The sequence below is a fragment of the Ornithodoros turicata genome, chromosome 7, assembly GCF_037126465.1.
Source record: "Ornithodoros turicata isolate Travis chromosome 7, ASM3712646v1, whole genome shotgun sequence".
NCBI lineage: Eukaryota > Metazoa > Arthropoda > Arachnida > Ixodida > Argasidae > Ornithodoros > Ornithodoros turicata.
Window position 1 is genome coordinate 11,347,805 of NC_088207.1, and position 13,079 is coordinate 11,360,883.

General features: G+C 49.8%; 3 protein-coding genes across 3 annotated transcripts; all 3 read left to right on the forward strand.

Annotated features, from left to right (window-relative positions):
* Positions 1 to 4,388: 4,388 nt before the first annotated feature.
* On the forward strand, positions 4,389 to 5,444 carry LOC135400453 (uncharacterized). The gene has a single exon (XM_064632284.1). It carries the CDS (start codon positions 4,389 to 4,391, stop codon positions 5,442 to 5,444), a length of 1,056 nt encoding a protein of 351 aa, XP_064488354.1.
* A 971-nt stretch (positions 5,445 to 6,415) lies between these two features.
* LOC135400454 (uncharacterized) lies at positions 6,416 to 7,714 on the forward strand. Its single transcript, XM_064632286.1, has one exon. The coding sequence runs from the start codon at positions 6,416 to 6,418 to the stop codon at positions 7,712 to 7,714; it is 1,299 nt and encodes a 432-aa protein (XP_064488356.1).
* A 549-nt stretch (positions 7,715 to 8,263) lies between these two features.
* Positions 8,264 to 8,992, forward strand: LOC135400455 (uncharacterized). Its single transcript, XM_064632287.1, has one exon. It carries the CDS (start codon positions 8,264 to 8,266, stop codon positions 8,990 to 8,992), a length of 729 nt encoding a protein of 242 aa, XP_064488357.1.
* Positions 8,993 to 13,079: the final 4,087 nt, after the last annotated feature.

Genomic DNA, 13,079 nt, shown 5'->3' on the forward strand with positions numbered 1-13,079 from the left:
ATATACGACCCGATGGGGTTCCTTCTACCATACACACTAACCGGAAAACTGTAAGATATATGGAGATATATGGCAAGAACTAGATTGGGATTCGCAGTTACCTCAGGATATGTATAAGAAGTGGTTGACATGGTATCGTAGCATGCCTGTACTAAAGGGGGTACGTATTCCACGGCATTATGGAACAAGCCTCGACGGTACCGACGAGGCACAGCTACACTTCTCCGATGCAAGTCCGGCAGCCTATGGCGCAGCAGTATACTTGCGATTTGGAAGTAAGCAAACGCGAGTGGTACATCTTATATCCGCGAAATCCAGGATATCTCCAGTGAAGAAGATGACATTAGCTTGACTGGAGGTGTTAGGCGCACTCATGTCACCGAGGCTTGCCAAATTTTTGGGAGGTCAACTTCAAGATGAAGACTGAAAAACACTTCTGGACGGATTCAACTATCACTCTTCATTGGATACAAGGAGATCCCATGAAGTGGGAGCCATGTATGCGCAACAGACTCCTGGAGATACGGAAGAATGTGGGAACGGATTATTGGCACCACGTGCCTACCGATACAAACCCGGCTGACCTTCTGACGAGAGGCATTTCTTCTCAGCAACTGTTAACGGCAGAACTGTGGTGGAAAAGACAATCGTGGCTCAAACATCCACAAACCATGTGGCCTCTTGATGAGAAGCAATTATCTCGAAGCGATGACTATCCGGCCGATTCTGTGTCCAATGTGCTACGAGTCATTCCAACTAGCTCACAGCAGCTACCGCTGATCGACATTACGCGCTTTAGCAACGCAACGCGTTTGCACCGCGTCACTGCTTGGGTACTACGTTTCATTAAAATCGCAAGACGCGCGAGAACGCAAGGACCGATGAGTTCAAACGAAATACAACGAGCGGAGATGTATTGGATCAGACGAGCTCAAGACTTTGCATACACAACTGAACTTTTCTGTATTCATGAAAAAAAAAAAAAAAAAGCGCTGCTTCGCAATTCCAAGCTGCGTGACTTGACACCCTTCTTGGATGAGGACGGTATAATGGGAGTTGGGGGCGCATGCGCGCGAGTCAGCTATCGTTTGCAGAACGTCATCCCATAATCGTTCCGACAGAGTCACATTACGCCAAACTCATGGTCGGCGTCTCCCACCGACAAGTCATGCACGCAGGGGTGCGCGACACACTTGTGCAGTTGAGGGAAAGATTCTGGATACCCCGCGCTCGCCAACTGATCAATCACGCCATAAAGGAGGGTAGGACATGCAGGAAGTTCAACCCCAGGCATATGATACAGGCCGACGGGCAGATCCCAGCTAAGCGTGTCACCATGAGTCTTCCATTTCAAGTGGTCGGAATAGACTTTGCGGGACCGCTGACACTACGTAGGACGCGACACTCGTACCTTAAAGGATACGTCGCCTTATTCACATGTGCCACAACCCGAGCAGTGCATATCGAGCTACGTAAAAATATGTCAGCTCCTGCATTCCTAAAGGATTTCCGCAGGTTCCTTGCACGTAGAGGAATGTGTCATACGATATACTCCGATAACGCCAAGACGTTCAAGAGTGTGGCAAAAGAACTCAATTGTGCAAGGAAAATCCTCAAGGAACAGCTAATTCAAGACTTCTCCTCTAGAAATGCAATCCAGTGGAGGTTTATAGCTGAGTGGGCACCCTGGTGGGAAGGCTTTTACGAACACCTCATAAGATCCGTTAAGTCTGCACTTTGCAAGACCTTGTCAAGGAAAATACTTCAATTCAGAGAAGTGCAAACTTTACTGGCCGAGGTTGAGGCAATGATAAATTCCAGACCTCTCACATTCGTCTCACATTGGCGACTTGACCTTGATAACGATGGCTCTCCCACATTTATCAGGACCAGCCTCCTCTGGTCTTGCTTGGACCTTACCGCTCCATCAGTATCAATTGCACACCGCTGGCATGTTGACGTAGACTCAGTTCCGGACTTAGGGGAGGGCAGACGGGGCACTTGCCCCGGGGCCCCCACCACAAAGGGGCCCCCACCAGTAAATGTCTTGTCCGAGAGAAATCTCTTTTGCATGCGTGAAACGCATCTCTGAAACGGAAACTTGGTAAAAATCTGTCCTCCGTCCACGCATATCGACCCCGAATAACACATTGGATAGACATAGAACACACGAGGGAGCCCCCACAGCACAGTGCCCCGGGGCCCCCACCACTGTAAATCCAGCACTGTGTAGGCTCACTAGGAAATGACTATCTATACCTGTACTGATCAGCACTTGTGGAGCGCATCGGCATCGTTCTGTTCATTACTAAAAAAGGACGGACTGGCATGTAGTTCGTGACGCGGTCGAGAACGTTGTTACGCATCTACATCCATAAGTGAGGAGGCGTTCTCCCATACTGTAGTCAGAGCTACCCAAGGCGCTACGAAAGTTTTTCGCGTCCCCGAGAAGTTCACGGCTGTAGACACAGAATACGAGAAGCTTCGTGCCATCCTCCGCCGCTCCGAGCGCCGAGCCCGCCGCTCCGGTCTTCCAATTGACTGGACTGAAGCCAAACGCATACAAAAGGTAGTCCATAGACATTTATGCAAGCTTGCACGCGACCATTGGAGGAACTTTGCGTCATCCCTCTCTCCCCGCACACCCCTCTCTCGGATTTGGTTCGTGCTCAAAGGTGTCCCTGCACATGTGATTCAGAGGCAGCCATTCCGATCGCTGTCGTTAGCTGCGGGACGCACAGAGCTACAGATCGCAGAGGAGTACTGTGCTCGCCTAACTGCAACTCTAATCACATACTGGCAGCTGCAAAAGACATTCCCATCGTACTGGAGTCATCGGATGAACCGTATGTAGACGTTCTCTTCTCGGTCAAAGAGCTTCACTGTGCGGTACAACACTCCGGAATGCACACCTCCCCGGGGGCAACTCAGGTAACATATAAAACCATTCAGGTAACATCATTCCACTACTCAGGTAAGGTAACCATTCAGGTAAAACCATCAGGTAACATATAAAACCAACCTAAAAACCTCCCAACGAGTGGAGGACAAGCACTCCTCAATATAATCAACCAATCTTGGTGCACGAAAACTGTTCCGGGCCCATGGAAAATCGCCATGGTAATTCCCATCTTAAAACCAGGAAAGTCGCCTGACAGCCTCGACTCGTTTCGCCCAATAGCCCTTACCAGCTGCATAGGCATAACCATGAAGCACATGATCCACTCACGCTGAAATTGGTATTTTGAAACCAGGGCCTATTTCCCAGAAGTCATGGCAGGATTTTGCCAAGGAAGATCGGCGATAGATAATGTCATAGACATTGTCTCCAGCGTCCAGCATGCTGGACCTGAAGGACAGCTAACAGCTGGTGTTTTCCTGGAGGTGATGAAGGCGTACGACAGCGTGCTGCACAGCGTCATCGTCGCCACACTCCAAGAGGCTGGAATAGGGCGCCTACCGCTATCATGGATCCAAGATTTCCCCTCTCATCATTCCTATTTGTGCGCACTTCAGAGGGAGACACGACTACATATCCCGTTCACCGTGGCTTTCCACACGGAAGCCTACTCAGTCCACTGCTCTTCAACATCGTTATGGCTTCACTCCCCTTACAGTTACGTGAACACATCCACACGCTGCGACGTATGCATCTGGACCTCAGCTGCCCGCCGCTATACGATACAACAACGTCTACAGACCGCTCTAGGCATTATTCTATCCTACTTCGCCGACCGCGAGCTCTCGATCTCACCAAGCAACACTGTAGCCATGGCTTTTACGCGTCGCTGCTTTAGCAAGTACCCTTTACATGTTGGGGGTCTACCGCTAAAGCTTGTCCTGCATTATAACTACTTGGGCATTATCATAGCCAGAGGGTTGACATGGTGGAAGCACTTCAACTCAATTTTGACCAAAACCAACAGCTATACCAACGTGCCACGACAAGTCGCTGGAGCATCCTGAGGGTTGACGTGTGCTGACCTGTGTCAGCTACACCACTCACTCATAATAGGTACCCTAAGCTACAGCTTGCCGGCCCTACACGGCCTCAGTAGAAACGGAGAGATGAAACTCCTGTTGGATTTCGCGTTGGATATCAAGGAACGAGGAGAAGAAAGAAGCGATGAGGAAGACGAGAACGTTTTTTTGCGTTGCAACGTTTTGATTGGACATTCTACGTTGGGATCTCGTGGAAGCAGGTTGGTTTAATTAAACTGCGTTGTTTCTGATCAACTGATCCTCTCATTTTCATCTTCACTTATCGCCGGCCTCTAACGAACGTATTTGAGACATACAGTTTGGTGCCGAAACCCGGGAGAAGGAAAAAACTGAAGAGGATCAGGAACGGAACGGAAGCAATCATCAACGCATTGGAACGAACTGAGATGGAACTACTTGCCAAGAAACGAAAAGCTCTACGATCCCAGGTCACACGACTGAATGAAGCTCAAGAAGCCCTGACACCATCGGGTAAAGCAGATGTTCGTGTGTTCGAAGATAGGCTAAAGGCATTGCAGCTGCAGTTGAACGCTGTGGACGACAAAATCGAACAAGAGCGTGCAGATCAACTGGACGAGGCAGAGTTCAAGCAAGTATTTCAGTACAATGACAAGTTGGTAACGTGTTTGGCGAAGTTGGCACATCGACGTGAAGCGTTCGAGGCTTCGGAACGAGCTACACGTGACGCGTCGGGGAGCAACCATTCGAATGGAACGGCACCCTCAATGAATCGAACGAGGGCTCGGCTGCCCAAGCTGGAATTCATGAGGTTCAACGGAGAAAGGACGACCTGGCAGCAATTTTGGGAGCAGTTTGACCTCGTCGTGCATCGAAATGAGGATCTTACGGAAGTGGACAAATTCAACTACTTGAAGGGATGCCTAACGGCTGACGCAGCAGCGGCAGTGAAAGGATTGCCTCCAACTGCAAGGAGTTACAACGACGCCATAGACTTGCTCAAGCGACGGTTTGGTGTCGAAGAATTGCTCGTTCAGTCTCATATGAGAAAGCTCATTGACTTGAATCCAGTTTGTTCTTCGGATGACGTCAAGGGTCTCAGACACCTGCATGATAACGTGGTTGCACACGTACGAGGATTGGAAGCATTGGGAAGAAAGCAGGAGACCTTCAGCAGTCTTCTGCTTCCGATACTTCAACGAGCCCTACCAAGAGACATTTTGATCAGTTTCAACAAAAGGAACATAAGTGAGCGAAGAAACAGCACGGCAGCGGTTCTCGAGATGGGTGAACAAGAACCGGGCGACAGTGCTCGTGAGGGAACGATCGACAGGTCGGATTCGTTTACACATTTCTTGAAGGTGCAAGTCCAAAGTCGAGAAGATGTGGAGTTCATGCAACACATGAGCAGTAGGACGAAGAAACAAGGCAGTACACACAGCAACAAAGGCAGAGGCAAGCGCGAAGGTTCCCGGAAGTCATAGTCAACGGCTGTTCTTCAGCAATCCACCCAGGTAAACAGCTGCTGCTTCTGCAAGGCGGAAAGCCATTCGACGCTGGAGTGCGACATGAAGATTGGACTTGAAGAGAAGAAAAACAGACTTCGCTCTGAACGGAGGTGCTTCAGGTGCGCGAGGCCGAATCACCAAGCAAAGACATGCCGAAGCCAAGTAAACTGCAAGAATTGCGGAGGTAGACACGCAACGGTCATGTGTGACCCAGACTTCGTACAGAAGAAAGCATCCACGCCGAATGAGACTACGTCGGTTCCACTGCATTTGGAGTGTCACAGCGACCAAAGGAGACCAGCCGTTCTGTTACCCACCCTGACAGTTTGGTGCTGCGGGAATTCTCAACGGGAACATGTTCGAGCGCTCCTCGACAGTGGAAGCCAACGTTCATTTGTGTGCACAGAAATCTCCAGGAAGATGAGATGCAAAAAAGTTGGGACGGAGACGCTGCCGTGCTGTTTCTTCGCTCACTTATGTTCTGACAGTCGGAGTCTTTGGTGGTCATCAAACCGAGAAGGAATTTCCACGCGTACTTGTACGCTTGGAAATAGGAGACGGCAAGTGCCAGGAGATAGAAGCCCTGGAGATAGAGACGATATGCAATAGTCTATTCCAAGCCCATCAAGTTCTGTCACCGAGAAACTAACACAGCTTCAGTGCAGATTGGGTGACACGTCAGCACTGGGAGGTCCAGTTAACATAGGGCTACTGTTCGGATGTGAACACTATTGGACAGTCACCACGGGCCGGTCAAGAAACTGAACGGCCAACTACGAGCAATAGAAACTGTATTTGGATGTGCTGTCCAAGGTCCCGCACCAGAAGAAGCAGAAGGAGATGGTCAGTGTTCACAAGCTATTGCGTGAAAGGCTGTACTTTGCCACCGACATACTTCTGACATCTTGGCGAAGTTCTGGACACTCGAAGCAATTGGTATCGACGACATGGAATCTCTGGGACTGGACGACCCGGTTGTGAACTACTTCGAGCAAACAGTGAGCAAGAGTGATGAACGATACGAAGTAGCATTACCGTGGAGGGACCACGTTAACCTCAATAACAACAACGAAGTGGCCAAGAGACTGCTCCAGCAGCTGACGAGAAAATTACAGAAAGCACCGGTGTTGCTGGAAGCCTACGACGTGGCGATCCGACAATACTACCGAGACGACATGGCGGAGCTGGTGGGCGAAGATGCTCAGACGGAGCATTTCACCTATTACATGCCGCACCAGGCGGTTGTTCGTGAGGCAAGCAGTACGACGAAACTGCGGGTAGTGTTTGACGCGTCGTCACACGCTCCACGGTCATTGTCTCTCAACGACAATTTACAAAGCGGACCGAACTTGACAGCAGATCTCGTTGCCCTCCTACTGAACTTCAGGCAGCACAACGGTGCGCTTGTCGCAGACATGGAAAAGGCGTTCCTCCAGATTCAAGTGAAGGAGAGCGACAGAGACTCCCTGCGTTTTCTATGGTACGATCACATACCACGGCCTCAGGAGGACACGCCAAACATTGTCACATTCAGAATGAAGAGGGTCCCGTTTGGGACTACCTCAAGTCCGTTTTTGTTCGCAGCTACGCTGAAGCACCACTTCGAGAACATGGCGCACAAGTTTCCAAGGTCTTCGAAGTTGCTTTCTGAAAGCATGTATGTAGACGACCTACTCACGGGGTCTAAAGATGAAGAAGCGGCGCTGAAGCTGTACGAAGATGCCAACGACATAATGACAGAAGCATCGATGAAGTTGCACAAGTGGGCTTCCAACAGCAAACTTCTTCGGGAACGTTCTGAGACAGATGCGGGGGACACAAAGCACCTCGGCTACGTTGCAGGAGTGCTGAAAGTACTGGGACTAGTGTGGAATCCTTTCGAAGACAAGTTGGGTTACACCGTAGACAACGTACCGAGCTACGACGAAGAAAAGCTACACACAAAGAGAGCAATGTTGAAAGCAACGGCAAGTGTGTACGACCCGCTTGGATGGGTAGCACCATTTCTTGTACGCGCCAAGTATCTTTTTCAGAAGCTATGGGTCATGGAAGTCGACTGGGACGACGTATTACCTGATGGCATCGATGCTGAATGGAAAAAGTGGTGTTCAGAAGTTGACAAGCTGCGTAACATTCAAGTTCCTCGCCGTTACACCGAAAGTCTCCCAAGTCGGAGTTGTTCCTTCACCTTACGCAACTTTGCGGATGCGGGATTACGGAACTGTTGCGTACTTGAGTGGCACTGACGAGCATGACAATACCACTTCGACACTTCTCATCAGTAAATCCCGAATCGCTCCTGTCAAAACGTTAACGTTGGCAAGACTGGAACTAATGGCGTGCGTGTTATCAGCGAGATTGTACTCCTACTTGCAACGTCATCTGAAGGTCCGTCTAGAAGAAGTGGTCTTCACTCGACGATCGCTATCCATTGGATCAACGGCGAGCCAAGCAGGTGGAAAACCTTCGTACGAAACCGTGTGGAAGATATTCAACGACACACGGATGCTACTCAGTGGCGACACTGTTCCGGGAAGGAGAACCCTGGAGACTTACTAACGAGAGGAGTATCCGCGACGAACCTGGTTTCCAGTACCCTGTGGTGGAACGGGCCGGAGTGGATAAGGAAATCAAAGGAGAACTGGCCTCGAGGAAAAACGAGTGGTGTGCAGTATCAGAGTAGTGAAGAGGAGGCCGTGAAGGAAACGGGGGTTCTACAGACGCAAGTTGCTTCAACGACAGGCAACGCGTTGCTAGACGTAGAGTCGTATAGCAGTCTTCACCGAATCCTGAGAATGACAGCCTGGATTCTGCGCTATGTGAGAAATTCGAGGCCAGGCCGTCGAACGTCGGGTCCCATCACCGTTACGGAATTAGCCGAGGCCGAGAAGCACTGGACAAAACACGTACAGGGACAATGTTTTACGACAGAGATTACGTGCACCCTGGAGAACCGGAAGCTACCAGCAAATTCTCCCCTACGCACAGTGACCCTGTTCATCGACAAGGAGGGCCTGCTCAGAATCAACGGCCGACTGCAGTTCAGTGGGAAAGTGTACGATGAACACCATCCCATTGTTCTGCCGAAGACGCACCATCTGTCAACGTTAGTAGTGCGAGGATGTCACCGACAGCTGCTTCACAGTGGTGTGCGGGACACAATGGTCCAAGTAAGGGAAAGGCACTGGATCGTAGGTGCACGACAACTGATAAAGAAGGTCATCAAACAGTGCATCATCTGTCAGCGATTCCGCTCAAGACCAGCGGAAGAAGCGGTACCAAAGGAACGAGTGCCAGAGGCATTACCTTTCGAAGTCACCGGAATCGACTTGGGTGGGCCATTGTTAGTAAAAGGCAAGAGGACTACCCACAAGTCGTACATCACGCTTTTTACATGCGGTGTAACTAGGGCAATTCACCTAGAGTATGTTGAAGATATTCTACAGACATGTTTCTACGAGCATTCAGACGATTCGTCTCACAACGAGGAGTACCACGGATCATCTACACTGACAATGCTCTGACGTTCAAGCAGTCCAAGAAGCACCTAGAAGAACTTTAGAACGCAATTCGGAACCCCGCGGTGCAAGATCACTTCGGAGGTCAGAAGGTACAGTGGAAATTCATCGTGGGAAGGGCCCCTTGGTGGGGTGGGTTCTACGAGCGTCTGATGGGATCCACGAAGCTGGCGTTGAAGAAAACTATAGGGACAAAGTTTTTGTCTGCGGACGAGCTGACAACGTACCTGTGCGAAATAGAGGCAGTCTTGAACTCAAGGCCCCTAACCCACCTCTATGGCGAACCTCAGGAGCCAGTGCCACTTTCCCCGCTTACTTTCCCGCAGGAGGAAGACTGACCACGCTACCGAACTTAAAGGGTCCGGAAGTGACTAACATAGCACACAATCAGCTGCGCAAATCGTGGTCGGATCGCCAAATTGTTTTGGCAGCATTCTTGAAAAGATGGTCCAAAGCCTATCTTGCCGAGTTGAAAACAGGGCCGTCAAAAAGAGGACGGAAAGCAACGATTGAGGAAGGAAAACTCGTTTTGCTGCAAGAGGCTATGCTGCATCGGCAGCAGTGGAAGATGGCAAGAGTCGAACAGTGTTTCGTCGGAAGAGATGGGAAGGTCAGATTGTGCATGCTGAAGCTTCCGAGCGGCATCCACTTTCAAGAGACCAATTCAACTATTATACCCTCTCGAGTTAGGAGAATGAAAATGTCTACGGCCCGGATTCTCGGTTCGCCCTCAGTGTTAAGCGCACGCGAAGGGGCCCTTCTGCCCATGCTTCGTGAATGGACGAAAGGGTCCCTGCGCGTGCACTTAACCCTCAGGGCGGAGCGAGAATCCGAGCCTACGTCATTTTGGGGGGAATGTGTTGGATTTCACGTTGGATATCAAGGAACGAGGAGAAGGAAGAAGCGATGAGGAAGACGAGGACGTTTTTTTTGCGTTTCGTAACGTTTTGATTGGACATTCTACGTTGGGATCACCTCGGAGCAGGTTGGTTTAATTAAACTGCGTTGCTTCTGATCAACTGATCCTCTCATTTTCATCTTCACTTATCGCCGGTCTCGAACGAACGTAATTGAGACAACTCCTACGGACCCAAGCACGCAGTCTCCGAGTATGCCTACGACTTCCTAGGACCACTGAGACATGCTCCGTCTTAGCTGAAGCGAAGGAACCTCCGGTGCATGTCCTGCGAGACAGAGAGACGCTCCGTACCTACACGCGATTTCTCACCCGACACCAATCGCATTACCTCCAGTCTATGTAGTCTAACTGCCCCTCGTCTACGTTCGGAGCTGCAGTCTGCCGTCTAAAAAGCTGCGTGCCATCGTCCACTGCACACTCCTCGTATGCACCACCTATGTGGACCCTTTGTACCCCCACAGTCCATACGGACATCCCAGACCTAGCAAAGAAGAGTAACGTGCCATCATCGCGTGCCAACTTGCTCAGGAACATTTGGACACTGCACACCACCAACGAAGGGAAGTGTACACTGACGGATCTGTGGTACAAAGCAGTTCAACGGCCGCATTCTACGTGCCGAGTTTTAGCATGCAGCAAGGACTTAAGCTTCCTCATGAAACATCCTCCACAGAGGCGGAACTCTACGCCATCTACGCAGCATTGTCATACATATCGCGTTCATCGGCGGACAATTGGACGATTCTCACTGACAGCAAGTCAGCATTACAGGTGATAGCCTCATACTGTGCTAATACGATTAACGACATTTGCAAAGCGCTACAACGAATTACTCACCTCTGACAGTGTCTGATTACAGTGTCTGATTCCAGATGGTGCCAGGGTATATCGGCCTGCACGGGAACGCATATGCTGATGACGCTGCGAGCCGCGCTCATGAAGAAGGTGAGCTAATTGCATCAGTACCGATGTCGTCGTCCGCCAGCAGAATTCAGGTGAGGCGGCTCTGCGCCCGCAATACCCTACACTTCATAGAAAATGCTGTACCTGAAAACACGTTCCTACACTCCATCGACCCGAAGATGAAATACACGACCACTCTGCTGCTCACCCGGAGGGAAGAAACTGGTAGAAGCTCCAACGTGCAGGAAGTTCTGCCGTGCAGTGTGGAAGCAGACACAGCGCATCTACTACTGCACTGCAGACGTTACAACACTGCACGAGACACTCTCAAAGGACGCCTGACTGCTCGGGGACACACACACATAGACCTTCCTGTATTACTTGGCCCAGTGCGACACTCCCGTCAGTGGTGCATCACTCGAGCTTTCCTCGACTTCCTTCACACGACAGACCTCATGAACAAATTATCAGTTGACCTTTCATGTCATTCACACATCACGCCACCGTCGTCATCTTATATTTGGTTTTACTCCATCCTTGTGATATATTTTGATTTAGGAATAGCAAGCCGACCTTCGGTCAGGCTCACCTTTCCGAAATCAATCTATGCCGCTCGCCGCGCGTATCTTCCTTCTTCGTGAGCGAAATGAATATGCACGAGATGATACACGACGCAACAAATACTTTTACTGTAATGTCCCAAACTCAAAAGCGCGTCGAAAAACGAGTTCACTCTTTCTCTCGACCTAGGGCATGGCACTGCACCTCCTTTTTGGACCGCAACCGAAAAGTTAATTTTTACCCGGTTGCTCGTTGTAGCTCATTGTGCCACATCCACGCTGCCTTCATATACATAATAGAGAAAACCTAAAAAATGCCGCTTCAACTGATGAAAGTCACTGAAAAGGTTAGCCAGCTGTAGGACTCGAACCCATATCTTCTAGATTACCGGTCCAGGGCTCTACCAATTGAGCTAAGCTACCACGCCTTCTCAGCGACTTACAGGGTGCGTCATCTGAAGGGACAATCCAGTCAACTCTCTCTCACTCATCCTCCTTTCACTCTTACATTTTTGCACACACATACACACATTCATACGACAGGGATCGACGCAAGCGGCAAATGTTCAACATGAGAGAACTGATGTGTTGAGGCTGGAACAACATAGAAGCGACAATCACATACAAGGCCTCAAGTTGCCTAAGAAATTAACGATGAAAGATGAAAGTCACTGAAAAGGTTTGCCAGCTGTAGGACTCGAACCCACATCTTCTGGATTACCGTGACTCGTGATTGTCCCTTCTATGTTGTCCGAACCTATTCGTTTCGGTTCCAGTCCTCGAGCGAGATACCGCTGCGACTGAATCCCTACGATTACCAGTGCAATTTTAGAGACGATAATGCACCAATGCTTTCAGCCGACATACACTTAACTAAACCCATAGAATCCGTGACTAGAAAACAGGAAGAACAAGACGTATTGTATTTTTATCAAAGTCGTTTATTATACAGTATATTCCTCTCGTGACGTTGAGGAACCTACGTCGCAACTTCGGGCGGGTATCGTCGGAGAAATGTCACATTCAGAGCACACATCGTTGCTTCCCGCATTATCCCTGCTGTAGTACGTTGAGGAGTTCTGAGATTGCTTGAAAGTCGTCGTTGAATTTATCTAGAAGCGCGGCATGTTGACGCGATTCACATTCGTCGTCCAGTCCTTGCCGGCGAGTTTGAGACACCAATGGAAGTATGCGGTGATAATATCGTGTGTAGAATCTAGGAGAGTTCGCCGCAATGCAAGCCACTCAGGATCTTCGGAACAAGGCACGGTGTTGGTTGCAGAAGACCTGCTAGGAATTACATGATGTCGAGCAGCTGAGGAAGACGGCAAAACAAACACGTGCGAGTGCCTGGTGCTGGACAGTTCATGCAATTTTCTCTTTTCACCCTGTTTACAAGTTATAGCATCTTCGTGTACCTCGAGGGCCGTAAAGCCTTTCTTCGTGATGTGTGCTTTCGCCCTCAATAGCAATCCGGAGAAGGGTGCTCTGTATTTCTTGGACGTGATATCGTTGCACAATGCTCTAGTACTCGTAAGAGCATCGTTTGCCGTCGAAGGTGGAATGCTGACCATAGTTCGGAACGAATTAACGAATTCGTCCATAGCTGGTAGCTTCTCAGTACGGACACAAGGCGCTTGAGAAACCATAGAGTATTTGAAAGTGAAGTACATGCGAGTACTTCCTCCCTTTCTGATCACCCTAATCAGAA